The following is a 25774-nucleotide window of genomic DNA, read 5'->3' as shown; positions in this document are numbered from 1 at the left end:
AACGGATTTGATTCTTCGAAAATAACGGAAATTATAGCCTTCTCAGCCACCATAATCGCAACGCTGTTAATGCGCCACCGTTTCTGTTACGTTTTTGCTACGTTTTGTGAAATGCGGGACATCATCTTAATATCCGAGATTGGCATATGCGTCTCCCTACCCAGAATGAATAATACTTTTGCAAGTAATGGTCTACTGGTAGTACAAGTTAGAGGATATTTGAAATTTACGAACACAACTGCTACCCTATAAATTAAAACGCATTTTTGCATTGTCCCATTCCTTTTGTCCTTGACGATAAATGCACGGCTTTTCCTATCCCCACGATTCCTTTCAGATCCGCTTGCTCGTTGCCATACCAAGAGAGAAGTTTATGCGCATGCAACTGAGTTCGTCGCATCGTTGGTCGGTACGGTAGATGATAATTTAATTCTCCCGGCAAATGAATGCATTATTTTAAGCTAAATATTTGGTGGGACCAACACCACTCTTTTGAATATGGGGTGTCGTCGCAACTGCTACAAGCTATACTAATACAAGCTCGCAAGGATGTAGGACGAGGGGGAGTAATAGTTTAGCCTACTGGAATTATACCAAGTTATTTTTATATTTTGGCAAGGGAGGCTACGTAAGCTATCTGATTGCTAAATCTTGGATTCAACCATGGCAATATAGAGTTTCAAGAGGTTGAATGAGGACATCGTTAGTGAGACGACCATTAATAGGATAATCTTAATAATCCTACATTGAAGAAATAGCCTCCAACCATATTTCCCCCAAAAGTTGTGACAAACTGGAAAACATTTTAAAAAAAAACAAAGAAAGGAATAATTTGTAAATAGGCTATACATTCTCCCTTAAGTATATTAAAACACGACAAAAAAATAATGTCTTTTCAATGAATTACCATGCGCAGCAGACAGCAAAAAATAGACCCAGCGTCGAAACTATTGGTTGCCGCTCCGCTTCTAGGACGTAGCACTGCTCATTGCCATCGCACACCCACTGGTGTACAGAAGTAACTCATAGATTTAGATTTTGTATTTCAGACTCTAGGCTATGTAAAGCGACTTTTATTGTTTTAGCGCTGTATAAATTAGAATTAAATATTTGTAATGGATTGGAAATTAATAGCTGAGGCATTGCATCTTTATTAAGTATCCTCCACTATATCCATAGGAGACGATTCTTAGTTTGCCATGCAATAATCATTTTCTGTTTTCAAGAAGTCATGGCAAGACATTGCATTTTATAATTCTGTTTTTCATTTGTTTGTTGCCTCCCTGGTATTACTCTCTACTGTATTTGCACAGATTGGGGATCAAAGAAGGATTGTACCTGTTTTTTTTTTTTTGGAGTGGCTCCACATCCAGGTCAGAAACAACTGACAACTCACATCAAGGTTCCCCTCGCACTAGTTGGATCTTTTGTTTCTTCTTTTTTAGTCTTCTCCCAGTGTTGCCACCATGGGGGCCGGTGGCTATCTGTACTACCGTACAACCATTTTTACCTCACTCTTCGTGGGGTATGCCTTGTACTACTTCAACAGAAAAACATTCTCTTTTGTGATGCCTTCAGTCATGGAGGAGATTGAACTTGACAAAGATGACCTAGGTAAGACCATCTTTCCTTCATTTAAGTTCTAGGGATCCAATATCTGTTTTTATTATATGGCAACGACAGTACAAGCATTCTGATTGGCTAATGGGTAGTCATGCCAGCCGCGTATTGACGTTCTAGCTGGTCTGCGGTCTGATAACTATTGTTATTGCACTCCGGTGACAACAATCTTAAAAATGAGTGATACCACGTACCAAGTACTAAACATTACATCCTTAAAAATTAGCAGCCATGAGCATGTATTGATAGAATCAGGACTCCTATTATGAAATTATCTGAGAACAGGAAACCAGTTGAATGTCGTGGTACCATGACAGTTGATGACAGTTGAAGAATAAAGACTCAAGCATTAGTAGCGCCTTATCATTATAATCTTCTTCTCACCCTTACAGGTTTAATCTCCAGTAGCCAAACGCTGGCCTATGCAATTAGCAAATTCATCAGTGGAGTTCTTTCTGACCAGATCAGCGCCCGCTGGCTCTTCTCCATCGGGCTCTTCATCGTGGGACTGATCAACGTGCTCTTCTCATGGTCCTCCACAGTCACTTTGTTTACAGTGCTGTGGTTTTTGAATGGACTTGGCCAAGGATTTGGCTGGCCACCATGTGGTAAAGTACTCCGGAAGGTAAGGCAGATATTAATGTTCTGTTCCAACTGGAAAGGGGGATGATGCAGTGTGGAGGGTATTCTGTATTAAAGTGTGCAAGGGCCCACACACACACACACACACACACACACACACACACACACACACACACACACACACACAGACACACACACACACACAGACACACACTCACAGACACACACACACACACACACACACACACACACACACACACACACACACAGACACACACACACACACACACACACACACACACACACACACACACACACACACACTCACACACAGACACACACACACACACAGACACACACACACACACACACAGACACACACACACACAGACACACACACACACACACACAGACACAGACACACACACACACACATACACACACAGACACACACACACACACACAGACACACACACACACACACACACACACACACACACACACACACACACAAACACACCACACACGCACACACACACACACACACACACACACACACACACACACACTCACACACAGACACACACACACACAGACACACACACACACACAGACACACACACACACACACACACACAGACACACACACACACACACACACACACATACACACACAGACACACACACACACACACAGACACACACACACACACACACACACACACAAACACACCACACACGCACACACACACACACACACACACACACACACACACACACACACACACACACACACACACACAGACACACACAAAGACACACACACACAGACACACAGACACACAGACACACACACACACACACACACACACACACACACACACACACACACACACACACACACTGTATTATAGTATGGAAGGGCATGAAGAAATAACTTAGTACAAAGGCACAGCCTTTGAACACTATTTCCAAAACACTTTTGTAAATTGCAGGGCATTTTACATTAGGTTGACATTCACATTGACAAACACTGGCTTGTATCATTCTCCTTGGGCTCCCCCACTGCCATTAAAGTGCACGATATGCACCTGCCTCTCAGCCTCCTGGCACCTAACCCTAACCCTGCCATTCAGCTCCTGGCACCTAACCCTAACCCTGCCACTCAGCTCCTGGCATTGGGTCAAGCATGGTCAGGCATTCCAGCCCCTGCCCTCACATAGCACTGACCTTTGAGATGCTCTGGACAACTCACTGCTATCAAGTCCCACTGCTTGATTACGTCTGGACATATCAACCTACATCGTCGCGGTTCATGTGCACTTTACCATAAATAGTTTTCATTATACAACATTAGTTCTATGGGCTATACGAGCTTGTAAGGGCTATAGATGTTGTTAAATCAGTGAGATAATAAACAGGTTTTCATCAGGAAGGGTTGTAATTGTAATGCTGTGTGTAATATTTATAGTATTATGTTTCATTACATTTTCATATGACAACAGTACCCTTCCTAACATCCTAACATCACCATACCGTATGGAATATCCAAGTGATTGTATTAAATATATATGTTTATTTATATATATATATATATCTTTATACAGAAAATAAATACATATACAGTTTATATATATATATATATATATATATGTTCTTGAATATCTATCTTTTAGTTGGATTGTATCCATCAGGAAACTGAGACTGTGTCTTTGAATGCACTGACCTGTGCTGTCTTCCCCCCCCCCCCCCCCCCCCCCCCCTCTGAAGTGGTTTGAGCCGTCTCAGTTTGGCACGTGGTGGGCTGTCCTGTCCTGCAGTATGAACCTGGCCGGGGGGGCGGGTCCCATCGTGGCCACCGTGTCGCTCCAGTACTACACCTGGAGGGGGGTGCTCCTCGTGTCTGGTCTCATTTGCATGGCCGTCGCCTTCCTGTGTCTTCTGTTCGTGAAGAATGAGCCCAGTGATGTGGGCCTGCCAAACATTGAGCCTGGTGCCAAGAAAGGCAAAGGAGGTAACATTTTTTAGATTCTTTAAATCATCTCAACTTGAAGGATGATTTTTTTTGAAATTCGGGCAAAAATAATTGTATTCAAATCCCAAGCGGTGCTCAATCCATACCCTCGGAAATGGATTCTTAGCACCTTAAAGTCCATTGACCCCAGTTTTGTTTTGCAACTTGATTCCATTCTTTGCGCCACTCCATGATACAAATTGGTCATAGCATCGATATAAACCTTAAAGCCTTTTACTTCCAGTAAACCCACTGACAAATAAAAATATGGATTACAAATTATCTAAAATAAATGATATGTAGAGGTTTGTAAATTCCTTGGTCAAAATATTGTGTGGGAAAACACCCACCACTGCATTAGTCTGTACTACATGATTCCATTGACATAGGGTTAGGGTTAGGGTACATAGTAGTTAGTTACAGTTCCAGGAGCAACGTCATGGAGGAGAGAGTCCACTGTAAACACAGCTAAATGTATGACTCCTTTCTTTTGAAATAGGCTTGGCTATTTTGAAGATGGCGATTTAACAAATGAGTGAGCCGGGGGAAAAAACAAATGAGTTCTGTTGCCAAACCTTTAGATTCTAAGGACAATGAGCGAGTATGGTTAATCATATACTATATAATAATAAACAATGAGCGAGTATGGTAAATTATATACTATATAATAATAAACAAGAACAATGAGCAAGTATGGTTAATTATATACTATATAATATTATTAAACAATTGGGTTCTATCACGTTATTTAGCTGTTTCTGATTGGACGAGAGACGTTCCATGCTATAGGACAATGAGCGAGTATGGTAAATTATATACTATATAATATTATTAAACAATTGGGTTCTATCGCGTTATTTAGCTGTTTCTGATTGGACGAGAGACGTTCCATGCTATAGGACAATGAGCGAGTATGGTAAATTATATACTACATAATAATAAACAATATATAATATATAATATATATATATACTATATAATAATAAACAAAAAATACATCTTGTGTTTTCAATGTGTAAATCCGCCCCCGGCTCCACAAGGTTAACCCATAATCAAATGAACATTAAGCAACACTCCATTTTGGTTTTGTCTAATATCTGTCTTCTCTCTGATGATGTATTTCTCCTTCAGGCAAGGATGAGAGCACCCTCAAAGACTTTCTTCTGTCCCCTTATTTGTGGGTGTTGTCCTTGGGCTACTTGGTCGTGTTTGGTGTGAAGATAGCATGCACTGAATGGGGCCAGCTCTTCCTCATCCAAGAGAAAGGACAGTCAGTACTGATGGGTAAGACTCATGAACATGAAGTATTTCATCCTCTGGAACACACACACACACACACACACACACACACACACACACACACACACACACACACACACACACACACACACACACACACAGTCTTTGGCCAGTCTAGCCTTTGGAACCCCTTTGCCCTGCATATCTACTGTCTATTTACAAGCTCACCTTATCATAAGTCATATAAGTCTAAGAGGGACAGACACTGTGTATACTAAAGGTCTGACATCCCATAATAATAACAATATGGCTGCTACGCATGGGCACCATATAACCCCCGCAGTACTGATGGGTAAGACTCATGAACCACCGAGTATTTCATTCGGAGATTTTTAGTCTAGCGTCTGGGATATATAATAACAAACAGGGCTATGTGAGCCCGGTACACAGCTAGCGCACCAGTCGGTGAGGGAGTGACTGAAGCATGAGGTAATACTGTGGCAGGACTTATCCCATAATATACCAGAATGACAGAAAGCATTCTGGGATTTGTATTTCATCCTCTGGAACCCCTTTGCCCTGCATATCTGCTGTCTATTTCCAAGCTCTCCTTGTCATATAAGTCTAAGAGGGACAGACACTGTGTATACAAAAGGTCTGACATCCCATAATAATAATAATAATATGGCTACTACGCATGGGCACCATATAATGTGCGTTGCTCGGGTCCTAATAACCCTTACTGCATTGTTCTTGCCTCCATAGGCAGTTCTTATATGATGTGTGTGTGTGTGTGTGTGTGTGTGTGTGTGTTTGTGTGTGTGTGTGTGTGTGTGTGTGTGTGTGTGTGTGTGTGTGTGTGTGTGTGTGTGTGTGTGTGTGTGTGTGTGTGTGTGTGTGTGTGTGTGTGTGTGTGTGTGTGTGTGTGTTTCTCTTGCCTCCATAGGCAGTTCCTTTATGAGTGCTTTGGAGGTTGGTGGATTCATTGGCAGCCTTGCAGCTGGTTTCCTGTCTGACAGAGCTGTTGCTAAGGTTTGTAATTTGTGTTCAATTCATGCGCCAATCACTGCTCTTCCAAAATCTTTGATGTTATATCCTTCCTGACCTCAATGGTTTTATTGTCATTTATGCCTTGTTGAGACGTAGTCTGTCACCTTGTCCACAGTATGGACTGAGTACTCACGGCAGTCCCAGACATGGTCTGCTGTTCACAATGATGACGGGGATGTTTGTATCCATGTATCTCTTCCGAGTGACAATCACAGCAGAGACGCCCGAAGTAAGGTTTTACACGACACATTGGCAGTTATAATGCAGAAAGAAACAACAGACATTTAATGTTACTTTTAATCGCTTGTCTTGAAAATCTTATTTTTAGGATGATGCTCTCTGGGTTGTGGCTCTTCATCCCATCTCGCTTCTCATTGGTCTTTCTGAAAAAGAGGTATCAGAACAGCATTATTCTAACCCTAACCCTAACTCTATCAGAACAGCATTATTCTAATCCTAACCCTAACCCTATCAGAACAGAATTATTCTAATCCTAACCCTAACCCTATCAGAACAGCATTATTCTTCCACTCTATCGGCTTTAATTGGGAGAAATGATCTGTAAGTCCTAATGTCACTTTTGGCAATATAGCGATCTCCGGTCAGGAAATATCCACCAAACAGGAAATATCCACCTTATGGTGTCAATAACGTGTATCCCGGACTCAAACTCTGTACAAATCTCTTTACAAAAAATATGATTAACTCTTTTCTGTGGTGGTGTGGTTCATATTAGTATGAGCCTCCAGCAATATATTAATGAAAACTACATGGTGACATGGTGGCTAACCTATCTTTAAAAAAGGGCCTTCTGCAACGATAAACACGACCCGTACTGATGGAAGATTAAATGCATCACTTGCAGATTATGCCAGTTAACATTACTAGCGTGAAAAATCCGCTTTAGTTACGTTAACCACACTGCACTATGGCAATTGTAATACGCATCGTAAAAATTCTGTGATGGGTCAAATCACTTGTCGCTAAACTAGGCTTAGGCCACTCGTGTTAGGCTGTATATGGGTGACCTTGGGGGTGTTCATCACATTTGCTAACCTGTCGTTCTGAGAACTATCTGAAAAGTTCAGGGTGTCTGTTTGAGAGGTGCTTAGGCATATTTGACGTGTTACCTCAGTGGCTTTGAAGCATGTTTTACAGACGGGTCCCTGTGTGTCGATAGGCTTTCCTTCATAGTCTGCTTCCTATCCGAAGTACTTCCAGATCTAACTTATTTTTTCTCAAAAAAGCCGAGGACGTCGGCAAGAGCTCCTGCACATGAGGCCATATCTCCCCTGAGATGACTCGTTGTGAGTTGCATGTGTGAGAGCTGGGCAGCCCCTTGCACTCAAGGCGTGCAGGCAAGCCTGACAGGGAGCGGAACAAGGCGCTCTGATTTAGTGCTATTTTAATAAAGTACCAATACTGAAAATATGCGTACGTACGGTTTCCGAGGTACCTTTCTAGTACTGGTTCATCGTGTAACATTAGCCTATATGTTTTGTATACAGTATTGCAATACATTTTTAAACCTTTGGAAGCCAGACTTTTTCGCGGACCCCCAGGCAAGGCGTCGCAGACCCCAGCTTGAGAACCTCTGCTGTAAAGCACCTTGAGACAATTGTATTCTTTTGATGCTAAATAAATATAACTTAATTTAATTTCATGTAAAAACTGCAAAATCCCTAAACGCACCTAATTTTATTCATGCAGATTTGGATCCTCATCCTCGGAGCTGCATTTGGATTCTCCTCGTATGGACCTATTGCCCTGTTTGGAGTGATTGCAAGTGAATCAGCACCATCAAATTTCTGTGGAACATCACATGCTATTGTGGCTTTGATGGCTAATGGTAGGTATCCTGGATGTATGCAGTATGCAAAGTATGCAATTAGGATATGAAATCAATCCACAGGTATAATATCAGACTATTTAATCCTATTCAGTAATCAAAAATGTCCAAGATCGCAAAGTTGTATATGTACGTATCCACAAAGTAAGACATATCTGTCACCAGAATTAGATAGATAGATGGATACTTTTTGATTCCCTAGGGCAGTGGTCCCCAAATGGCGGCCCGTGGGCCAGATCCGGCCCGGGTACGGCACATTTTTGGCCCGCGACGTCGTAAAAAAAAAAAGAAAGAAAAAAAAAAGATTTTAGATTTTTTTTTTTTTTTTTTTTTTTAAGATTAACGTTCTTTTTGGCCTCGCAAACTGTGTAGTAGGCTAACGTTACAGTTTAAGTGATGGTGAGCGCGATACGGCAAAATGTTTGATAAAAAGCTTCTGAATAGAAAGTTTACCTTTTAAAAGTTGTGCAAAAGAAGCGAGCTTCACTGCAATGTCAACGGGCAGCTTTTCAGCAGAGTCTGAAATGTGCACTTTATAATTTTATTTTGTACACCCCTGTTTGGCAATGTTGTTTTTCAATAAAATAAAACATTGCATAAAGCAAGCCAATCCACTTTTCCATGATAAGAGCATTAAAATAAAATTTGCGATTAATTAATTTGCGATTAATCATGATTAAATATTTTAATCGTTTGACAGCACTAATAAAAACTGTTATTTTTGTTAACCGCTGTCATTTTTTTTGGGGGGGGGGGGGGGGGGGGGGGGGTGGGTTGTTGGCCCTCAGCCTCACTTGCTTTACATAATTTGGCCCTTGGGGAAAAATAATTGGGGACCACTGCCCTAGGGAAATACACCTACATAAGCATACAGTCTCATTTAAATGAGCTACTCATATAATTCCAATTGTACTTTGGACATGTGTGCTATCTCAAGCGCAGATGATTGCATGCTGCAAGGAGTGATAGAGAAATCATCTATTGTCGTGAAGTCTAACCGTCTGGATATGCAAGAATTGAGGCAGCCTACAGAGAGGAGGTTGAAACCAAACATTCCATCACCTTCCACAGCATGCATGCATACACCACAACCGTACTCCTCCTTCACCACACACACACACACACACACACACACACACACACACACACACACACACACACACACACACACAACCACACACACACACGACAACCGTACTGATTCACTGACTGCCCCACTTCACTATAGTCCTGGAGGGTATTTTACAAATAGTATACAATAAAAGATAATGATAATAAACTTTGTGTGACTGTTATTTGTCATGGTTGAGAGCCAAACGTGACACTGCAGATTGGAGAGCAGTATCAGGCTTTTAAATGGACAGTGATACAGTCTCGCCACCTTACACTTTACATGTTACAGTTTTCTACTGTTTGCACTATAGTAATATTGCGCTACCTGATACCAGGCTCATTTGATTTGTCTTTAGGTTAGTATAGGTATATTTGGTTAATCTAGGTTACTATATGTGTATTATATGTTTAGCAGATTGTATTTTATATTTATTTTGTAGATTTATTATATGTTTATTATATGTGTAATTTATATTCAGAGTACTTATATGTTATATAATGTTATTTTATGTTATGCTATGGTAGGTTGTTGTGCGGTGTCTTGTCCTAAGAATTTCAGTGCCCAGTCTGACTCTGAGTTTTTCTGTGTATCTGACAAATAAATACTTGAACTTGAACTTCAAGTATTTATGTAATGAGTTCTGTAATGGTAACCAATTTAATGCATCTACAGCTCTGCAGTTTTGATTTAAAATGTAAAATGCAAATGTATGTTTATCAAAGATCAATTGTTAGAACATAGTCTCCACATTTTATGTTTTAATGAAGTGATTGTCTTTGTTTTTGTGTATTCCAGTTGGGGCTTTCTTGGCTGGTCTTCCATTCAGCACTATTGCTAAACACTACGACTGGGACACGGCATTCTGGGTCGCAGAGATCATCTGTGCGGTGACAACTGTGTGCTTCTTTCTCGTCCGTAATATGAGGACAAAAATGGGATGTATAGCAGAAAAACAGGATTGATATTTACATCAGAAGCCTTTACTACAAGCCATGCAACCCTCATAGTTAACCATTAAACAATCTCTGTTTCTTAAAAGGGAGTGGATCTGGAGGCCAGATATTGGTACATGCTGTTGCTATTTGAGCAAACCACTAGTACAATATTGTAATTTGTTGTTTGATAAAATACTGGAAAATCAGATTTCTGATTGCAATCAGTGATGAAAGTTGATTATATTTCTTGCCAGTACCACAAGACTATTTCTTTTTCTTGAGCAGTCTCCCCTGAGGAATGTTTTTAATGTTTATAATTAAATGCATTTATGCAGTTTACTCTAAAGTTATATGGAACAATACATTCATCCATGCATTGTCAATCATTTACTATTAATTATCTGGATTGGACAAACATAGATACATTACAAAAGACCACCTCATATCTGAAGCTACCCTTCAAGGTTGTATGATTGTGTTCAAATGAGTTAATAGTGGGTGCTCTTTTAAGAGCTGAAATGTGTTGTACTGGAGTACTGGAGTGTGTTGCTGGAATAAATACATTAAAATGTGTTTTTGCTGTGACACACTGTAACATTTAATGAAGTCAGAGAAAAGAAGAAAGGGAATGCTTCCCTTCACTTGAATAAAAGACAAATGTTTTAAAAGCCTTACCAAACCCCAAAGTCTTGCCATGGCTCTTGGAGACAGTACAGAGGACAGGCAAAGGCCAACCTTTCTTTTCATAAGATGGCTTAAAAATAAAGATAGAAAATTGTACCAAACTTTTCTTTTTAAAATTGAACACCTGTTTGTAGAGGTTAGGGTAGCGAAGCATATTTAGTAATTTCTATCAACACTGTGTTTACAGTTAAATTAAAGTAACACTATTCAACAATTTGACACTTTTTGAGGTATGGTTTTATCCCGTCACTTGGGATGTTCAAAGTCAGTCTTATTGTCACACAGCAGGACCCACAACACCACACACGTGCATTTGGCGGCGACACAGGGCACACACACACACACGCGCATGCTGAAGAGGTCGCCGGTGAAATTGTCCTTCTGCTTTTAACCCATCCTGAAGTCCTTGTCCATCCTCAAGGGGCTCCAGGAGCAGTGGGCAGCCTTTTTACGACGCCCGGGCCAAGTGTTCAGTCCAATCCTGGTCAGGGACGGAGGAGATCAATCTTTCTGTTCTTTTGCATGTTTTTGTGTTTTGGGTTCTATACGGAGGAAACCCTTGTGAACACGGGGGGAGAACATGCAAACTCCACACAGAAAGGCCCGGGAGATAGCCCACCTGACCACTGAAGGCACACACACACGGGAGGTAGCCCACCTGACCACTGAAGGTCTGGGGAGGACCTGCCCCCCAGAGCCAACAGCGCCACATGTGGGAATCGAACCCATGACCTTCTTGCTGTGAGGCGGAAGTGCAAGCACCTGAGCCACCGTGCCACATGAATGTTCGAGTTAGCGAGGGACAATCTTTTTGATCTTTAGTTGACGCTAAAGGTGCGCTAAAATCGCTAAAATCGCTAACAGCAAACAATATTTGAATAACTATTTTTTGTTCACTGTTGTATGCATTGGGTTTTTTGCTTTCTCAAGAGATCCAGCACTATGTGATGGTGTGACTCGCCATTTCTTTGCAACAATTATGTTCAAAATGCAGTACAGTTTTGAGATTTGTTTTATGAAAGTGAAAAATCACATCTCCATTTATTTCACTGATGCGATATGATTTTGTTTTATGATGCACTCTTTTTACATAACTGTTGATTTGAAACTACTGACAGAGCCACAGGTATGGGTTTGGACCATGCCAGTTTTAGCCAGAAAAAAAATCTTCAACAGTCACAGACCTGTACAACCTGCCTGATTCCTAAGATTCCTAAATAAATGTGAATATAGCTGTATAATAATCTGTAGCTCGCTCAACAGACTGCAAGTTAAAGTCCACCAGAGTATCCAATGGCTGTTTAATATTCCTTTACTAATGATGTATGGTAGCAGACTATACATGTCCTCTAAATTACTGCATATGTGTTTGGACTTTTCTATTTTAAGTACCAGGAAGAACGACGACTCGATGCCCTCCACTTTCTATGTCCCTATGGAGCAAGGTTTTTGGATGAGAAAATTAATCAAAAATTGTAAAATCCAACTTTTTCCACAAAGTGGGCTTCGCGTCGTGCCTAACAACTCCCCTTACCAGTTCTAAAATCAGCGCAAAGTACGGCCTCTTTGGGCTTATTGCTTAATTTTAGTACATTTTAAAATGCTAAGTATTTGCTGGTCTCTGCTTTTAAAATAGTTTAAACTCAATTGAACCTGTCACTGCATAACCAAATACTGCTGGTTAACATTTCTGCTAGTTGATTATTCCTAAAGATGAAGACACCAACGGCTGCCTTGAAGGATGGAAAATCTGAAATCTGATCAATGTCTTGGAAAATACCTTTATTTTACCCATGCAAAACCAAACCACTAGTATGGTTGTTTAAACCCTCTACAGTCAGTCTATACCACTTATGTTGCCTTTTTCTCATATTCATGTGTACAGTAGTTAATTGTACTCAGTTTTGAAAAGCTGGTGTTAACTGATTGCTAAAAATTGTCAAATCCTTGCCCACATCTTTCCGAGCATGTGGAGCACCATCGGCCAGGTGCCATGACAATGTGATAGCCCATTCCAGGTACTCAATTATGATTAGTTATGGTCAAATAAGTGGCAGCTTTATATTTATTTGCGAATAATTTGTCATCTGCTTTAATATATACTTCCAAGAATAAGGGTTGTTTATATGTTCCGGTCAGGTGACTGGTCTTAACCAATAATTAATTAGAATTACTTCTGGTATACTTTATACACATGTCTGTAGGCTATACCCTTCGTCCCATCCCCTACCAATCGCCAGTTGTTAGGCTAAAGATAACGTTCAGAAAAAAACTCACACTGAATGAATGTGACCTGCAATTTAATACTTGTTACCAGTCGTCATGCTGATTTTAATTTAAAGGATAGGGGAATTTCAACTGTTGATAGGCCTACAGTACATAAAAATAAGGAACACAATTCCACGGGATCTTCCGTTATTCCCGGACGTCGGATGCAAGCAACAGAAAAAGGGAAACGGTTCAGCTTGACTGGCGTCCTTTCCAACTCAACTGAAACCGGCCGTTCACTCTGACCACCGAGGCAGCAGCGGAAAGTCAAAATCGTCCACAGCCTTTGGTTTGGTCCTCGTGGTACGCCATACTAGATAGACTGCAGAAGGACACGTCACTCTTTGAGCGCCCAGAACACCCATAGAACGCCAGTGCCTCCTATATCTGTGATGTAAACAGACTTGATTGATTGACGGCGAACCAGCTAATAAGGGAAGGTCTGGGCTCTTGAGTTGTCATGATATAGCCAGTAAGCTGGCCCTCTAGGATGGTGTGGGCGGGATGTGAACGCCCATACGGTTGTAACGTCAGCAGTCGTTGGGTTGGGGAAAGTGCATGCTAGAGCCTGCATCGGAGTGAATGAGTGGCGCATAGACAAATCGGTAAATATGTCTGTGATTCTTAAGAGCAGAAAGAGTTTCAGAATGAAAGTTATTCTAGGTTAGAAGTAGGAAAATCAACGTGCGGTTGTTTGGATCTTCAGTATACGTATGCATGCTTCTTAGGTTACCTTAGCTAATGTCAGCTAGCTGAAGTTACAGCGGTTCACAATGCAGTATTGTAAATTGTGCAGCGGCTTTTCCTATTGTATTGTTAAAAAATATTTCATAGTTCTGCTGAAATCAGCTCAATCTAACCACAAGTAAATTTAACACAGAATATGAACAATGCCCCATTTGGTATCAGTTGATTCCACAGGCTTGCCTGCTATCACTGAATTTACACTTCCTTGTTGTATACCCAGATGCAGCTACCATAGCGGCTAGCTAGCTGGCTAACTAACTAAGTGTATAGTTTCCAAAAAAGTTATTAAGTTTTGTCATCTTATATAGCCATAGGTTCAAACGTTGTGGCTGAGAGGAGTGCCGACAATGCAGCTAGACCAGGATGTAGCCTATACATCAGTACTTTTGCGAAGTTCAAGTCACGATGATTACTTCCGCAGTTTTCACGGCACTGTACTCTTAGCGATAATTGATTGAAGGTTGAAATCAAATGCCACGAGTGCGTATTTACTATTAAGCGGAAGATGAGCATGCATTGTACCGTCCCCCCGTATATAATTACCCTCTCCTCTTCACCTAGTAATTCTGAATTTGTCTTTTCAGCCGTTTGTGAAGATGACGAAGATGGGTTTCCTCCGGCTGTCGTACGAGAAGCAGGACACTCTCTTGAAGCTGCTTATCCTGTCTATGGCAGCAATTCTCTGTGAGTGCGATTGTTACTGAGCATAGGTTGGAGAAGCAATGTTGTATAAATGCGATTGTTACTGAGCATTGGTTGGAGAAGCAATGTAATATAAAAGCGCTCAGGAGTTAAACCTGGCATGTTTCCTTTTTCTTTACAGCATTCTCAACCAGACTTTTCTCTGTGCTGAGATTTGAGAGTGTTATCCATGAGTTTGATCCGTAAGTTTGGGTTTGATTGGACTGGAAATCAAAAATAGGCATTGTCTGTCATAATACAGCTCATTAAAGATGGAAACAAAACCATTTCTTGCTTGCATCACATCCTTAGGTATTTCAACTACCGCACCACTCGATTTTTGACTGAGGAGGGTTTCTACAAATTTCACAATTGGTTTGATGACCGTGCCTGGTATCCTCTTGGACGAATTATAGGGGGCACCATTTACCCAGGTACAGTCTAAATTAGTTGAGCATTAAGTTCAATAAGTCTGTATGCAAAGCTGAAGAAAATGTTATTTAATAAAGACATTATCCAAAGTAACAAAGATAGCAGTGTTGATATTTGTACTACTATTTATAATATGAGCTGTTCACTTACAAAATGCATTGTGCTCTCTCTATATGAGATGTTTGGTCTTCGAGCTTAACCAAAGATTATTTTTCTAGGCTTGATGATCACCTCTGCGGCACTTTACCATGTGCTTCACTTCTTCCATGTCACCATTGACATTCGCAATGTCTGTGTCTTTCTGGCTCCACTCTTCTCCTCTTTCACGTGCCTTGTTACATACCACCTTACTAAGGAGCTCAAGGTTTGTTTTGTCACAGCATTGTTATTATTATCTGGGCATGTCGAGTGCTTTGTGTCTTTTAAAGGTAATTGATTTATTCATTTATTTAAAAAAAATAATTGTATGTGTGACTGTTTTGTATGTCTGCGTCCATCAATGGTATTAGGATGCAGGGGCTGGACTCCTTGCTGCGGCCATGATCGCAGTAGTGCCCGGATACATCTCCCGATCCGTAGCCGGCTCTTATGACAATGAAGGTAAACATCTACATTTAAGAGTGAATCAAAAGTAAGTTTCACATAGTGATTGTTATATTAAGGGTTCAGGCTCTGGGCTCTGTTAAGCGCCGAGAGGCAATTGTATTGTTATGGCGCTATACAAATAAAATTGAATTGAATTGAATTAAGGTTTGTTTTCGCTCTTTTTGTAGGTATTGCCATATTCTGTATGTTGTTGACATACTACATGTGGATCAAGGCTGTGAAGACCGGCTCTATATACTGGTCTTCGATGTGCGCACTGGCTTACTTCTACATGGTGAGTTCTGTGGAAGTGTCTTCTTCATTGTTTGCTCCCATGAGCTGTTTCATCACATGGTTTCACACTGGCATGTTTTATATTTGCAAAATAATGTCTAAATATAAATATATTTGTCCAATTACGAATTTCGATTTATATAGATTATTATTTTTTTGGCTTAAATTGATTTTGAAGCTAACCCCAGTCCCCATAAATATTCAGTGTGTGTTATATTGAAGTGTTGCTTGGTTAATTATTTCTGACCATTTGAGAATAAGACTGCATACTTAAACCCATAAGACCGGTGCTGTTTACACTTAGTCATTTGGTCAAGACGTAATTTCATACCATCGGGTAAATACTCTACATCTCACCTTTTGCCAGTCTTGCCAGTGTTTTGTGTTGTTTTACAGTTCTTAACTGTGAGGACATTTACTCAATAACAAGTGTAAACTATACCTACAAATTGAATACTATGATCCAAGGCTTCGAACCAGGATATTTTTAAATGGAATTGACTTTGAAAAAAATTTAAGTAATATAATTCACTAGATGAAGGCAATATATCTGCTTACAGCAGCTGAAAATAAAGAATAAATAGTGCCCTGATCCACAGCATAAACCCAAGTTCATCCAGTGCACTTGCTGTGGGTAATGGAATTCCTGTTTTGACAAAATTAGCTATACGGCAGCAACTGTGCTGTGACTGATTCTAGTTTCCCTTCTGTTGGTACGAAATGGACTGAACAGATAGAGCTAGAAAAACTGCACGACACATCATCATCACTATGTATTGGCTTCAATGTGCAAAAAGAGTAGTCTGAGCATATACAGTTGTTTGGCGGCGAAAATTGCCTATTCCCACCGGGTGTTTTTTTTTTAATTCTGATTATGATTAAAAAAATTCCACCAAGATGTGGATTTTGGATATAGGCGTGGCGAAACATTCTTCTCTGACAGGGGCATTTTTTTTACGTGCCCTTTGTGGTTAGAGTGACACATTAAGCCTACATATCTCTAGCAAGGATGCAGAAGAAAACCTGTGTTAAATTAATTAATTGCCTCAACCCATATCGCTGATATCCTCGAACAGCCATTTCTTGGCAGGTTTTTTTATAAAGAGGTGAAAGCCTTGAACGTCTGGAAGAGGCAGTCTTACTTGAATAGCACTTTCCTCACCACGGTATTCGAAGAATGCCACCTTGTGGTTTGTGGTTAGACCGCAGTGTTTAAATACTTCCGCTAAGGAGGTTATGTTTTCATTTCTGTTGGTTTGTCTGTCTGTATACAGCATTTATGCAAACAATCAGGCTGATTTTCATGAACCTTGTGCAGTATGGGCCAAGGAAGAGCCCATTCAAATTTGGAGTGAATCTGAATCATGGGGCGAATTCATCAATGTTGGTTCACTCTCGATAACGGCATTTAGCCTTGGTAGAGGTCTGCTGCGCTCTCAGAATGTTCCTCTAGTTCATTTGATGTAACCTGTCCCTTAAACGCTTTCAGCGCAACATATTAACACGTTAAAAGTACACATAATTATATAGACTATTTCTTAGTGGTATATCTAGCTTTACTGTTACTATTGATTGCAATTACGAATGATACGGCCACTTATAGTAACATGTTACTTGTCATATTCACATTTATTTGAATGCAGTATTATATTCTATCACAATGCATGTAATGCCGTGTACTGTTATTCCTAGGCTTCTTATACTTATTATTATTATTATTATTCTCTTTACCATTTTCTGTAATGAATTCAGCTCAAACCACGTAACGTACAAACTTGTAGACACTCTGGTTCACTCTTCTTTCTTCTTTCAATTACTCTATCCATTAATTTAACCTCTTTCACCTTTCTTATGTCCACTTTCTTTGACTTTACAGTCCTCTATTCTCCCTTCCTTATTTCCTTTTTTCTTCCATGCCATGTTTGTCTTCCAAACTATCCATTGATCATGCTAACATCTCGTTCTCCCTTCTGCCTATTCTTTTTTTTTTCCTTCACTAATTCTCTCCCTGTAGAACGTCCTTCTGTCTATCCCTCTCAAACTCCTCTGTGTAGCAGCTGTTTGGCAACGGTGCCTACCCACTTAGATTTGTTGTGTGAAAAAAATCTATGAAATCAGCATAGATAAGACAGGATATGGTGGCCTTGTCTGTTTGGAAAAGTCTAGACTGCCATTACGAGCCTCATGCCACACATGCGGCACCAGGAATAGCCTATCTTCTGCAAGACGTCATATTTGCATAGGCATCCACAAGCCATTTAATTAAGAACAGAATACACACCTAATGGCCTTGGAGTAGTTGTTGATAACACTTTGGTGAAGTAGAGATTTGTAATGATTCAGTGTGTTAGACTTAGGCAAGTTATCTCTGGCTAAAATCAGCGAATATTTGCTAGCTATGCGAGCTAGGCTTGCATATGTTACAAGGACACGGTCAAGGCAGAGACCGGGTAAGGATAAGGTAATAAACGCTGATCTCCATCTCAGTGCCGCTCCAATTCAGTTAATTGAAGGTAAATTAATTGAATCTTACCCTGCTCTGCACGAACAATGCTGGTCTTGGATGTAGTAAATAATAATATAATAATAATTCATTTTATTTTGAACACACTTTTCATTCAAAAGAATCTCAGAGTGCCTACATATTAGAAACTAAGTATAATAATACAATAAAATTAAAAATTAAATAAAATTGTTAACATAAGCATAACATCGTTGATCTGCTATTGTGATGAGCGTAAATTGAGGCATCTCCCTCTTGCCATATCTAACTCTACTTTTTGTACCAAACCCTCCAAGTCATAATTATGTCCTTTTTTGCGGCTTAAAATCAGTCCTTCTGTCTCAAAGTTGGGATACGTTTTGGCAGTGACTTTACTTTTTGGGATCCTGATTTAAGATTGTTTATTGTAGTAAGGTTTCAGTTTTTTCTTCGTGGTCATATTCATTTCCTGATTCTTCTTCAGGGGAATCCAAAGGAAATTTGAATCTGAAGCTTAAAGGGAGCCCTCAATGTAAATAAATCATTATTTGAATTATATTGGCAAATTTATCAATATAATTAACTAGTAGCAGAACTTTTGTACAATAGTATTAACATTTCGTTTTTCGATTTTGACTATAATGAAACTGGTTTGAATGTTCAAACAACTCGCACTACAATTATATTGATCTCATACAATTATATAATAACGACATTTCACTTTTCTCAATTGTAGGTCTCATCCTGGGGTGGATACGTTTTCCTGATTAATCTCATCCCCCTGCACGTGCTGGTGCTGATGCTCACCGGACGCTTCTCGCATCGCATCTACGTGTCCTATTGCACTGTCTACTCTCTCGGAACCATCCTGTCCATGCAGATCTCCTTCGTGGGATTCCAGGTAGATTTCCACGTAGATCTTGTCTGAAATGTTTTACTCTTATATACTGGATCTGACCAGTCAATAACCCTAACCCTACTCTTATATAATATATCTGACCAGTCAATAACCCTAACCCTACTCTTATATAATATATCTGACCAGTCAATAACCTAACCCTACTCTTATATACTGGATCTGACCAGAAAGCCTGAATCAAACATGAAAAAGAAAGGGAGAGCCATTGATTGGCTGATGCATTCACATGGTTTATTTATCATTGATTGGCTGATGCATTCACATGGTTTATTTATCGTTGATTGGCTGGTGCAGTCACATGGTTTATTTATCATTTTCCTAATGTCATGCCAAATATTCAGGCAGACACATGATCCATACAAAACTGCGATAAGGCTTTCAAGTTACAGCAAACTTTTATGATTATAATTATTATTTATTAGGCTGTTGTCAAATTGTATGTGTGTTTACTGCCTTGTAGTATATACTGTGTTTAGTTTATATTTGAGCCCATGCAAAATCTCAGGATGGAAACTCAGTTTTTGTTATACAGGAAACCCATGGTTGGTTAGGAATGTGATAAAGTTGTGGATGTTATAAACCAATAATCTTTCGTTGTGTGTGTTGAGTAATGTGTGTGTTTTCCTCTTCAATCTTTTCCATAACAGCCAGTTCTGTCCTCAGAGCACATGGCAGCGTTTGGAGTCTTTGGCTTGTGCCAGATCCATGCGTTCGTTGATTACCTGCGGAGCAAGCTCAATGCCCAGCAGTTTGAGGTTCTCTTCAAGAGCGTCATATCATTGGTGGGCATTGTGCTGCTGTCTGTTGGCGCGGTGCTCATGCTGACTGGTAAGGGAGCTCTTATTTGACTTGTTAGTATGAACGGAACATGTATGCATGGTCATGGTTGACGCAGGTTATATGGCAATTGGTGTGAAATTGCAATCAGCTCTGTATTGGTGACACTAATTAACAAGTATCTGATATTCTGGTCATCAAGCATCTATGTAGCATCCAAAACAAGCATCCACTGTCTGCATACTTTTAATAGTAATGGGCTCCAGTGTGGGAAATTTAAAGGGTTGGGTGTGGGGGGGTTGGGGCAGGAGGTTGGGTGTGGGGGGGTTGGGGCAGGAGGGTGGGTGTGGGGGGGTTGGGGCAGGAGGGTGGGTGTGGGGGGGTTGGGGCAGGAGGTTGGGTGTGGGGGGGTTGGGGCAGGAGGTTGGGGCAGGAGGTTGGGTGTGGGGGGGTTGGGGCAGGAGGTTGGGGCCACACCAACACTTTAAGTGGAGAAAAATAAGAAGAATGAGACGTTTTAGCAGCTTTTCTGCTTGGACCCCTAAGAATTGGTATCCTACGCAGCTTGGACCCCTACGAATTGGTATCCTACGCAGTGTGTTGGTGTGTTATAATTGTTCAGCTTTAATCAAGCTGCTTTGCAAAGATTTAAGGGAAGGGTGGTTAGTGTGATCAAAACACTTTCACCTATCAGGTGACCATAAAATGGAGTATTTCATGTCACAATAATTGATTTACCACCCTAAAAACGGCACTATAAGACAAGCAACAATGTTTCTGTGAACATTTAAGTCAGTTAAATATCTGCTTGTTACTTCACTGCTTGAGGTCGATCAATATTTACATTTATTTTGTATTCCAAGCTGAAAAAGAATAGGGCTATACAGAATGCTGTACTAAAAATAAATGAAGATGATCCTTTACATCTCCTAAGTAACAGATACAAAGCTTTGTTGGGACAACCTAGAAAAGTGACATCTCATGACTGTACTAGACGAGGCGGCTCACCCTTGAATGTTCTCCTCAGGTAAGATCTCTCCATGGACTGGCCGTTTCTACTCCCTGTTGGACCCATCTTATGCGAAGAACAACATCCCAATCATTGCCTCTGTCTCCGAGCATCAGCCAACCACCTGGTCCTCCTACTATTTTGACCTGCAGCTGCTTGTTTTCATGTTCCCAGGTAAATATAAGCCTGGAAGAGGAGGTCTGTAGGGAAGCACAGTGCGTGTGCGTGTGCGTGTGTGTGTGCGTGTGCGTGTGCGTGTGCGTGTGTGTGTGTGTGGGGCCTGGAAGAGGAGCTTGTGTCCTGCAAACGTGTAATCTCTGAAGCAACGTTACATAGTTTTTTGTTTTTTTTAAAGTGCAAATAGAACCATGATTTTTAAATTCTGCCTTTGTATTATTCAACAGTCGGTCTATATTACTGCTTCAACAACCTGTCAGATGCCAGAATCTTCATCATCATGTACGGCGTCACAAGCATGTACTTCTCTGCTGTGATGGTAAGATTTTATAATTACAACTACTATCACCTCACATTTTTAAATGTGTTTATGAGAGGATTTGGAGGATTTTCAGTGTTGTTTCCTTGCGGTGTGTGTGAGGGCTTTGTGCTGTGTGCTTTGTGCAGGTTCGACTCATGCTGGTCCTAGCTCCAGTCATGTGCATCCTCTCAGGGATCGGCGTGTCCCAGGTCCTCACCACCTACATGAAGAACCTGGATGTGAGCCGACCCGACAAAAAGTCCAAGAAACAACAAGATGCCACTTATCCCATCAAGAATGAGGTGTGGAACAGTTTACCCATTTCAGGCCCATACTTAATGAACTGTTAGGTCTTCTAGGTTAACAAGTGTATCAAAAGTAATGTCCTGTTGGAACTGCTGCAAATTTATGAAAATATGAAATGAAACTATAACTTGATGGATATTTTCTACAGGTTGCTAGTGGAATGATATTGGTGATGGCGTTCTTCTTGATCACGTACACGTTCCATTCTACTTGGGTGACGAGCGAGGCTTACTCCTCTCCCTCTATCGTCCTCTCGGCTCGTGGCGGAGACGGCAGCCGCATCATCTTTGACGACTTCAGAGAGGCCTATTACTGGCTCCGACACAACACCCCAGAGGTTAGCCTGTTATTTGACATGGGAACAATGTTGTGTGCGTATATAGTAATGTTTGTTTCCTAATGTTTTGATTGTGTTTTAAAATATTTCTATCCTTTATTTCTTTCAGGATGCGAAAGTTATGTCATGGTGGGATTATGGTTATCAAATAACTGCGATGGCTAATCGCACCATCCTGGTTGACAATAACACTTGGAATAATACTCACATCTCCAGAGTAGGCCAGGTAAGAGACGGCACACTGACTATGTAGTTGTGTTATGGATAATGCTTCAGTATGTTGGACACATGACAGATTTCCTTTTCATCTCCTAGGCCATGGCTTCTACTGAGGAGAAGGCCTATGAGATCATGCGCGAGCTTGATGTTAGCTATGTTTTGGTCATCTTTGGTGGACTAACTGGGTACTCTTCAGACGGTAAATATTCAAATACATTGTATTATATTTTAAATATGGCCATTCTTGTATTCTCTGACAAATACTTCATACTTTATTTTTATATGCATGTGGCATGTATGCAAGTGAACGAGCTGGTGATTATTCCTAGTGGTGACTGAAGACCATTTTTATTAATTTTAGCTATATAGATTGTGAAAGACGACCGGACGTCTTTTTTGTTCAATAAAACATGAACAATATCTTCGTTCTCCATTGCACATCCTCTTTATTTGCAATATTTAAGGGTGACGTGTTATCGATATCCTTCTGCAGAATGGTTGAAGAGGGAAACTTCTTTCGGTATTAATGTCTAATCCCCTCCCTCCAACGCCAAATCCGTTGTTTATTGGTTAAGCGATGTTGGCGCAGACTCAGACGCTAGGGAGGTCTTTCCTCCCCTGGACAATGTAAGTGAATGAGTCCCACGAGCCGCCAGTATCAGATAGAGCTTCCATTGATCTCAATGGGAGCCAAAGGGAGGACGTCCTCCGTGCAGTGATTTCTTGTTACAATAGGGGGTGCTAATGTTATTTTAACTCAGGGAAACAAATTATAATATGCAGAGTATTAAATACTGATATCAAACTGCATTTTTAAAGGAGTTTAGTCAGTTCAATTACAAAAATACATTTCTCAAAAAGTTTGGGGAGGTTCTTCCTCCGTTTCCTCAATGGAAGAGCCTCCTCTGATGTGTATATATATAATCTCTTTTAGTTTCTGCATCGTTTTTTTCTTTTTTTTGTGTTATTTTGTCTTATTCTTTTCCTTTTATTTTATTTTTTTTCTGTTCAGTCTTTTTAATTCCAATTCTTTCGTTAATGTGTGTATTATTGACAATGTATTTACCTCCACTGGAAAGCTTGTAAGTTGTATCATGATTTGGAATACCTCCATTTAATTTCAAGCTGTTGTCTTTTGCAGACATCAACAAATTCCTTTGGATGGTGCGCATTGGTGGGAGCACAGACACTGGCAAGCACATCAAAGAGCACGATTACTACACCGCAACGGGGGAGTTCCGCGTAGACCGAGAAGGCTCACCTGTGCTGCTCAACTGTCTCATGTACAAGATGTGCTACTATCGTTTTGGTCAGGTCTACACTGAGGCCAGTAAGTAACCCTAACCCTAACCCTATCGTTTTGGTCAGGTCTACACTGAGGCCAGTAAGTACACTGCAAAAAATGCCCCTCTAGATTTAAGACAAATAATTACATATTTAAGCAGGATTTTGCTTAAAACAAGCAAATTTGGCTGCCAGTGCGTTAAGCAAATTTGGCTTGTTAAGATTTCTTAAAATAAGTAATATTTGCTTGAAATAGGTAAAAATAACCTTACCAAGAAAGCACTAGGTAAGTACAATTTAGCTAGAAACAAGACCAACTAGATTTTTTCATCTCAATATAAGAGTAATAACACTAGGTTAGAAAAGCATTTTTTGCATGTAGATTGAGCAGCAAGTGTCTTGGTTGCAATTTTGTTAAGCAGTTCTTCCAAGCATTCAGGGAGACCAAACATATAATAACTTGTTTTTTTTACGCCATAGAGCGCCCCCCTGGTTATGACCGCGTGCGCAACGCTGAGATTGGCAACAAAGACTTTGAGCTGGATGTTCTGGAGGAGGCCTACACCACGGAGCACTGGCTGGTCAGGATATACAAGGTCAGTTTTACACATCCTTCAGTTCGGCCAAAACTTATATAGTATAAACTTGTATAGTTTACGCATGAGTGTATTACATGAGTGTCACTGGTTGGTCAGGATATACAAGGTCAGTTTTACACATCCTTCAGTTCAGCCAAAACGTGGGCACTGTTTGGTTTACGCATGAGTGTATTACATGAGTGTCACTGGTTGGTCAGGATATACAAGGTCAGTTTTACTCATCCTTCAGTTCAGCCAAAACTTGGGCACTGTATGGTTTACGCATGAGTGTATTACAGTCGGTGATCCAGGAATTTGTTATTAAACTCTGTTCAACCCAACAGGTCAAGGATTTGGACAACCGTGGTCTTTCTCGAACGTAAAACTGAACATGGGGGAAAAAACACCTTTCAGCACTGCACTGAAAGCCTTCCCTACTGATGGGTGGGAATTCTTTTATATTTTGTTGTTATAGCAAAAAGAGATTTGTTTTCTTTTTCTTTTTTTTTTCCTCTGAGAATTGTCTCATCTGGAACTGATAGAGAAGATCACAAAGTGGCCCGTCAAGTTCCATCAAGTGATTCTGAAAGATTCCAAGTTCTGTAAGGGCTTTTGAAGGTAAAACAGTGAAATAAATGGAAATGTTGGGAGAAACCAGTGTGTTTTTTGTTTTGTTCTTTTGTTTCATGATTTAATGACTTGTTCTACGTAATAGTCTTTAAGGACATAAGCTTCTTTGTATTGTGTACTTTAACAACATAAGCATGAGTCATTCTAATAGCAATGCAGAAATCACCTAGCTGTATTCAACCTGAAGCAGCGCTACACAGAGCAATCCTTAGCTGACTCGATGCAAAGCATGCTGGTTAAACAGTGGCACTGAAACCTTCTTATTCCTCTATTAGTTTATACTAAAGTGCAGGCTGATAATGGTGCTGGTTAAAATGCCCAATTTGTCGTGCTGCAGATACTCGCCATGTATCACAGGGCCATGCACGGACATATTGGGGGGGGGGGGGGCACTTTTTATTTATAGTTTTATATGGGCCCACAGGCTATAGACTAATATGCCTTAATAACCCATAGCCTATCAACGAGGATGTTGATGTCTGCTTTCTATCGCCTATATAAGGTAAAACACACCTTCATGATGACAGAACATTCCTTTTGCAGGAATAGTTTAAATATTCAAGAAATACGGGATCTGATATTTGATTTCTGCAACAGTGGCACTGAAACCTTTTTATTACTCTATTATTTTATACTAAAGTGCAGGCTGATAACAAAAATG

General features: G+C 40.4%; 2 protein-coding genes across 3 annotated transcripts; both read left to right on the top strand.

The window, feature by feature from the left end:
* The first annotated feature begins 924 nt into the window (after nucleotides 1-924).
* Nucleotides 925-10976, top strand: LOC308363628 (glucose-6-phosphate exchanger SLC37A4-like). 2 transcript variants are annotated; one of them, XM_080836446.1, is made up of 10 exons: nucleotides 925-1018; nucleotides 1314-1614; nucleotides 2013-2245; nucleotides 3973-4216; nucleotides 5348-5500; nucleotides 6402-6487; nucleotides 6621-6734; nucleotides 6834-6899; nucleotides 8216-8354; nucleotides 10264-10976. In XM_080836446.1, the coding sequence occupies exons 2-10, from the start codon at nucleotides 1467-1469 to the stop codon at nucleotides 10428-10430; spliced, it is 1350 nt and encodes a 449-aa protein (XP_080692572.1). In that variant the 5' UTR covers nucleotides 925-1018; nucleotides 1314-1466; the 3' UTR covers nucleotides 10431-10976. The 2 variants fall into 2 exon arrangements, with proteins under 2 accessions (XP_080692572.1, XP_080692573.1); XM_080836447.1 differs by lacking the exon at nucleotides 925-1018 and adding an exon at nucleotides 9297-9393 and having other exon boundaries at nucleotides 1025-1614; nucleotides 10264-10444.
* Nucleotides 10977-13866: 2890 nt separating this feature from the next.
* stt3a (STT3 oligosaccharyltransferase complex catalytic subunit A) lies at nucleotides 13867-25137 on the top strand. The gene is made up of 18 exons (XM_080836469.1): nucleotides 13867-13960; nucleotides 14687-14786; nucleotides 14926-14986; nucleotides 15096-15217; nucleotides 15434-15579; nucleotides 15725-15815; nucleotides 15989-16095; nucleotides 19313-19477; nucleotides 20143-20323; nucleotides 21300-21455; nucleotides 21686-21777; nucleotides 21906-22061; nucleotides 22214-22402; nucleotides 22512-22628; nucleotides 22718-22820; nucleotides 23763-23951; nucleotides 24386-24501; nucleotides 24828-25137. Exons 2-18 carry the CDS (start codon nucleotides 14699-14701, stop codon nucleotides 24864-24866), a joined length of 2118 nt encoding a protein of 705 aa, XP_080692595.1. The 5' UTR covers nucleotides 13867-13960; nucleotides 14687-14698; the 3' UTR covers nucleotides 24867-25137.
* The last annotated feature ends 637 nt before the right edge of the window (nucleotides 25138-25774 follow it).

This window comes from Sprattus sprattus (genome assembly GCF_963457725.1).
Source record: "Sprattus sprattus genome assembly, chromosome: 4".
Classification (NCBI taxonomy): Eukaryota; Metazoa; Chordata; class Actinopteri; order Clupeiformes; family Clupeidae; genus Sprattus; species Sprattus sprattus.
The sequence above is the reverse complement of the archived record's forward strand: the minus strand, read 5'-3'. Positions and strand labels throughout refer to the sequence as shown.

Excerpts from the sequence above, each read along its gene's own strand:
- LOC308363628 (XM_080836446.1), top strand. The coding sequence starts at position 1,467 with ATGGGGGCCGGTGGCTATCTGTACTACCGTACAACCATTTTTACCTCA. Across the intron at positions 2,246-3,972 it reads GTGGTAAAGTACTCCGGAAG|TGGTTTGAGCCGTCTCAGTT; the intron begins GTAAGGCAGATA and ends CCCCCTCTGAAG. Across the intron at positions 6,900-8,215 it reads TTGGTCTTTCTGAAAAAGAG|ATTTGGATCCTCATCCTCGG; the intron begins GTATCAGAACAG and ends TTATTCATGCAG.
- stt3a (XM_080836469.1), top strand. The coding sequence starts at position 14,699 with ATGACGAAGATGGGTTTCCTCCGGCTGTCGTACGAGAAGCAGGACACT. Across the intron at positions 15,816-15,988 it reads CGGCTCTTATGACAATGAAG|GTATTGCCATATTCTGTATG; the intron begins GTAAACATCTAC and ends CTCTTTTTGTAG. Across the intron at positions 24,502-24,827 it reads GGCTGGTCAGGATATACAAG|GTCAAGGATTTGGACAACCG; the intron begins GTCAGTTTTACA and ends TCAACCCAACAG.